We start from the raw sequence: 6,745 nt of genomic DNA on the forward strand, positions 1-6,745 counted from the left end.
TCAATCAATTTTATTTTTATAATTATTTACTTTAACATTAAATGCATTTTTTCCTTTGACACTTAAGTCTGTTTCGTTTCGTCCGGCCCCAAAAGTAACGGGGTTATCTCGCGAATATGCTAACTTGATGAGTTGTTTACAAGGAAACCTAGCGATTCTCCTGCCAACAGAGGTCGCTTGCGTCAATGTAGTCTAAAAAAACACATAAATCATGATAAGAAGAAAAGAGAATTTTTTTTGCTTAGACATTAAAATGTCTTTCCAATTCATTCATTAGGCTTTCTTATCAAAGCTTGAATATGATGATGAGGAAAACGTTCAAGGGCGGGTATTTAGTAAACATTTTTGAACTTTTAACACAGTTGAGTAAATGTAGAATTTTTATTGTGAATCAGCGGAAAATAAGAGGAATATTTTTCACTTGAATTATCAACCTTTTTATTAATTTCCTACAAAATGCTTAAAATTATAAGAAAATACAAAAATTTGTTAGCTTTAACAAAAGAATATTTAATAGTATATATAAACACTTTATAAATTTTAACACACTTGCAAATTTTAAGGCAACAATAGGAAAAGTTCATTTCCTTCTTTTGTAGGCGATACGAGTTTTTGTTTTACGATTAATAAATATGATTACATATTAAGAAAATATACTGCAATACATTTTTTGTTCTCTATAGTCTGTTTTTAATAAGGAAGTATGTTTTGTAGAAGGAGAAACGAAACTCTCAACTTCAATTCTCAAAAGTTGAATGACATTCCGATCGTTTTAACTAGCCCCGTTTGAACCTAAAGGGAGTAGAAAATACTGGAATATGACACAAACAAGTTGAAAAGTTTAACTTGACTAGCGCCCAATATTGGTTTTGGTTTAGATGTGGGATTTATATTACGTTACATTTATATTACACCCAGATCGCTAATCAGATGTTGTTTCTACTAATTAATATTTATAAGGAATGTGAGATGTGTTTTTGGTTATGTAGATCCACTAAGGAGGGATTTTTGGAAATTTGCACATTTACGGGTAAAAAGGGAAAAAACGGGTAAAACTGGTTTTCTTAATTATCTTACACAATATTAGTGATACAAGAAGAATTTTAAATGCACCTGTATCTACTCTTAAAATGAGCAGATGGGTGTCTGGTACTTTTTTGAAATTCGTAATTTTAAGGGGTAAAAATGTGTAACAAAGGTGATTTTGGTACCTTTTTTGGCCCTTTATAACTTTCGAACTAATTAACATAATCAAATTTTTCTAAATATTTTGGATACATCTCTCAAAATTATGAGACACCTGTTTCGTACTTTTTTAAAATTCAGTCCCTTTTGGGTTTAAAAGGGAGAAAACTGTATTTATGGTACTTTTTTTTAACACAATAAGAACACTTTTCGGTTTATTGAATTATTCCTATTAAATTACGGACTAACTATATAATATTTATTGTATTAAATTTTTTGCTATTTCACTGGGTAAAAAAAGTACCAAAAAGGGGAAAAATGGGAAATTTAATTTTGAGCCAACTTTTATAAAATTTCAAAAAGTAGTTTATTTACTCACACAAAATAAGCTTTTGGTATATTATTTTGGAATTCGAGTACTAAGGCCTATATAGGACCAAATTCGAGTAAATTGTTTGGTACCTTTTTTAAAGCACAATTTTTCTGGAATAAATGAATGCAGATTTGAATCGTTTGAGTTTTATCTGTAGATTTAACATTTTGTGAACTTTATTATCGAAAAAGTATATTTCTAAGCAAAAAGGGGAAAAATTGTACTCTTTTTATTAGTACTTTCCACTTAGGTAAAATTAATTCCATTTTTGGTACTTTTTCTTCCTTCAAATGATACTCTTTGTATATTCTTTAATATGAACTCAAAACACATGATTATTAAACATACACAGTCCTCATTGAATAAGATTCTTTAAGAGACAACTTTTTAGTACTTTTTATCTCATAAATTGTACTTTTTTAAGTTTCTAAAATATTCAACCTAGGAACATTAATTTTAACATACATGGTCTTGACTGAACAATATTCTGTAAGTCCCTATTTGGTTCTTCAAATGGTACGTTTTTATAATGGTTAACCGGAACACATACAGTTATTAAATGAGAATTTATTGAGAGAGAAATTTGTACTTTATGCTATAGTCGATCTTTTTTGAATGTTACACCCGCCCAACTTTTTGTAGTTATAACGCTGAAATTTTATTTAATTCAGGCAATGATTTCTTATTAATATGAACGTTTTATATATTTGAGGACACCATTTCTCAATGAAATGAAACGCTGACTTGAAAAATGAAACCGTACAAGTGCAGCAAACATAGTAAAATAAATTTTTATCCTTTAATGAAGTCTGAGGGGTTAGATTTCTTAAATCATCCTTAAATGTTTACTTTTCCATCTGTATAATGAAATGATTGTTAATGAAGTTCTTCTATAAATTTAATTCATTCAAATTGTACTGCGTTCTATGAGTTGTGATAACAATTGTTTTTTCAAGTCGTTGCACTTTTATAACCCTTGTTTGTTGAACGCTCTAGGCAGTCGTGCTGGACTGTTAGCTTGACTGGAAGATTGTGGAGAGAGTTGGGGTACGTTTGCTTATTTACTTTGCTGGTGGTGTCCTCTGCTGAATGTTGTTATTGTTTGTACTATCAGACAACAATATCCGTCTATCCCGTTTTCCCCTCTGCGGGTTCAAGAGTATGGTGTTGATAATTAATTAATAACAACAATTAAAAAAGCTGTAGCGATTGCATTAAAGTGATTTTATATAATTATTGTTTTTATTTTGCTTTTACAAAGCACAGTGGGACAGAACAACATTTTTTTTAAATAATTCTTCCATTTATGAAATGCTTGAATCATAGATATAAAAAACTTTTAGAAAATATAAATTTGAAACAATGAAACATTCTGGCCTCATTGTGCAAAATTAAATAGACCGTGGACTTTTTTATTTATATTTCGTTATTAAAGCATGCTATTTTTATAATATCAATATTATTTTTATTATATCAATTAATTAAATATATTATTTATTTTTTACTTCAAACTTTTCAATTTAGTTATTAAAATAAAATGCAGTTCTTGGAGGAAATAAAAGTCTACGATTAAACAAATTCTATTTCAGTTACAAAATGACTTTTAGCTTTCAAACAGAAATTTGATATTCCAAACTATTTTACTTTCGCAAAATTCCCATAATTAAATCGACTTCACGAAATTTCTATTTAAATGTCCATTTTATAAAAAAATTATTTTTAATTTTTTTATTGTGAAAAAAGTTCAACTTTATTTACAGTTTTTGCTGCTAAATCCAGCAGTTAATGTAACGACATGGCAACACTAATAACAACTGTGTTTTTCTTATTGAAGGCATACTTTTAGACATAGATTTTTAAAACAAACAGTTTTGGCTATCATTAATTGCTATAATGCTCTTTTAACCAAGATAAGGGTACAATGTGTAACGCACACAAATCCCATCAGTTTCACAAAGAGTCAAAAGAAAACGACAGACATTTTCACTTACTTTCAACCATTTGGTTGACTCTTGAATTTCTCATGAATTTACTCTTTGTGTAAAAGGCAGTGAAGACAGTCATCACTTTAGTGTCGCATTTGTAAGCGAGTGCTTTCACAGTCATCACTTTATTGTCCACAAGTATTCTAGAAAGTAGACATTTAATGGAAACTTATTAAAAAGCCTCGGGTAGGTTAGTGGCTAGTGTTCTATTCTGGTAAACCGGAGGTGGTGGGTTCGATTCCCACCTGTGTCACTGGTTAAGGAGCGCACAATAGGCCCGATAGAGGCCTAGGTGTATTTCTTCGGATTTGATGTGTATACATCCTCCTTTCAAACTAACTAACTATTAAAAAACATTGTTGCCATATAATGGTTTTAGCTTTCTAGCTGTATCTTTGTAATCTATTAAAAGGAACTTCACACGATCACACTTCACGTACGTAACGGCTAATAAAAAAGTAAAATAAAATTCCATCCGTATAACAAAAAAAGAGAATAAAAGTCGTATGATTTATATTTTTTGTGTTTACACGATTGGTATAAAACAAAAACAGAGTAAGATGGAAACAGCTGTTTTACTTTTTTGTATGTGTTTACATAAAAATACATCCCTGATCTAATGCGACCTTCTTGTTTTTTTAATCATTTCAAAAAATGAATAGAGCCATACGACTGTCAAATTTTCCATTCGTATTCTCCCACATTGGGTGTGATGGTTTCATTACATATTACATATTACAATCACATACGTACTCTTCTACACAAAATTTTTAACAAATCATATTCCTTATGTGCTCGTGTAAAGACTGCTTAAGTGATGATTCCTAAGACCAGGTTTACACTAGGAAACTTTTGTTGGGAAATTTTTGATTTTGTGTGTGAGAGAAAGAGATGGTTGATATTTCTTTATCTTTCTCACACACACAGAGATTAAAAGTTTCCCAAAAAAGTTTCCTAGTGTGAACCAAGTCTATGTTTTATGCTAAATAATTAGCCAAACTCTACACCTTAAATATAGCAGGCAACTCGGAAAAACTTTTAGTTGACCAACAACAAATGCAACTGATTCGTTATAAATATCCGAAACTAGATATAGAAGGACCGGAATCGAAGGTTTTCTTTTATTATTTCTTATTTTTTGGGACCGTAAAACTCTTATAAATTTTAATGTAACTAAAAATCTTCTTAAATTTTAAATTAGATCAATATAATTTGAATATTTCGAACAGACCATCTAGCTCTTTTTAGATTATTCAAATTCTTACCAATAACTACACTTATATCCGACATTTCTTTTTAGTTTCATAACATTACCGTTATTGGCTAGAAAATCGGAAAATTGTTCAGCATTTAAATACATCTAACATAAGTAAAGATTTGCTATCCGATATCACATACATAGGTACATATACTTTTAGACCCTCCCATTTCTCCTAGTGAAGATGACGTTAGTTTTGCAGTATTTTCCATATAAATGTAGATCAATTTTGTTGCGAGGAAGTCTGTTAATCAGTCTATACTGATGGTTCAAAAACTGTTAAGATACCAATTCATAAATTTTATCACACAAGCATTTATTTTCCATATAAATGCTTGGTCTTTTGGAAATATCTTAGAACCATTTCTCAAGACGTCGATTCTCACTGGACTTTCTTAATTAAGGAGTATCAACTGAAAGTTTTCTCTAAATTGAAAGCTTCCTATATAACCTAAGTTATATAGTGGATAAAATCTAACCAAAAACTGATACAGACAATTTTATTTAACTTTATCTGATTTATCTCTATTTGATTTCTTCAGAACTTTGGCCGCCTGCTTGTAAGTTGTCAAAGGCAATCATACTTTTATTCCCCAATTCCTCATACAAACCACCAACAAAGGTAAAGGTAGTTCTCGCACGAAACATAAATTCCAAAGCCGGATGAAGATTGGATAAATGAATATTTCCCATAACATAAAATCCCCTATTAAGAGGACATGAAGAACTATAGTTGCCCTGTTTAGAGACCGGTGTAGTAGTTATGAGATTTTGATAATTGAAAATCAAAAAAGTGCGCTTTAGTTCTTGCATGTCAGGTTGAAAACTTTTATATATTTCATCACATTTACTGAAATCAGAATTCCTTACACACCTTCTTTACGATTTTACCCGTAAACCGATATGTTGACAAAGGTAATATACTCCTATTCGCCAACTCCTCATACAGACCACCCGTAAAAGTAAAAGTTCTATTGGGTCGATACATAAATGCCAATATAGGATTACGACTATTAATACGTACATTATCCATAACATAAAATCCTCTTCTCAAGGGACATTCATACGTATAATTGCCCTGTTTGAGAGCCTTTAAAATAGTTTCCTTAAACATGGGCACTTTACTAATAAATTGTTGAATATCGCACAAACGTGTAGTTAAATTGTAGAGTGTAGAAGTTCTATCGCAACAATCCTTTTGCAAAATTACCAGACGTGCTACCGGTGAAGTAATGTCCCTTTCAAACCAATTCAAGGAACGTATAAAACCTTGATTACTAAATGTCATATTAACTTTAAAATCAGGTCTACGATCGGTCCAAGAGGTCTCCAGAAATTTTGGACTGTATCAGAAGTTCTTTAAGCAAAATAAAATTTTTATATATGTTATGTTTTTTTATTTAAATACTTACATACATCTTTTAGGGCAGCTGTTGTTACAGGAATAATTAATACAGAAACTGCTATAGTTAATAAACTTTTGAATTTGTACATGATTTTTGAAAATTTTTATAAAATGAATGAGACCTAGTTTTTCAAAATTTAAGTTTTATTGTTATAGTTTATGCATTTTTAATTGTTTTTTATTAAACAACAATATATTTGTAATTGAATAATTTAGTATTTATAAATTTAATTACATACTAGTGCTATACATACAAATGTTTAATTACATTAAGTGGAAACAGTGGAGGATAAAAGATGTAGGTAGTAAGTCTATAATATAGTTTATTATCTAGTTTATAGTGTAGTCTATAGTCCAGTTTATAGTCATGACTATTCTATAGTTTAATATATAGTCTAGACTGTTAGTCTATAGTCTACCCTAGCCTATAGTCTAGTCTATACTCTAGTCTATACTCTAGTCTATAGTCTAGTCTATACTCTAGTCTATAGTCTAGTCTATAGTCTAGTCTATACTCTAGTCTATAGTCTAGTCTATAG

General features: G+C 29.9%; 1 protein-coding gene across 1 annotated transcript in view; it reads right to left on the reverse strand.

Moving 5' to 3' along the window:
• Positions 1-5,657: 5,657 nt before the first annotated feature.
• LOC111689276 overlaps positions 5,658-6,745 on the reverse strand; it is a 2,944-nt gene continuing 1,856 nt past the window's right edge. The window contains exon 2 of the mRNA XM_046949359.1: positions 5,658-6,144. Within this exon, the coding sequence (XP_046805315.1) occupies positions 5,658-6,144 (487 nt within the window). The remainder of the gene's footprint in view (positions 6,145-6,745) is intronic.

The sequence above is a fragment of the Lucilia cuprina genome, chromosome 2, assembly GCF_022045245.1.
Source record: "Lucilia cuprina isolate Lc7/37 chromosome 2, ASM2204524v1, whole genome shotgun sequence".
In the NCBI taxonomy this organism is placed as follows: Eukaryota; Metazoa; Arthropoda; class Insecta; order Diptera; family Calliphoridae; genus Lucilia; species Lucilia cuprina.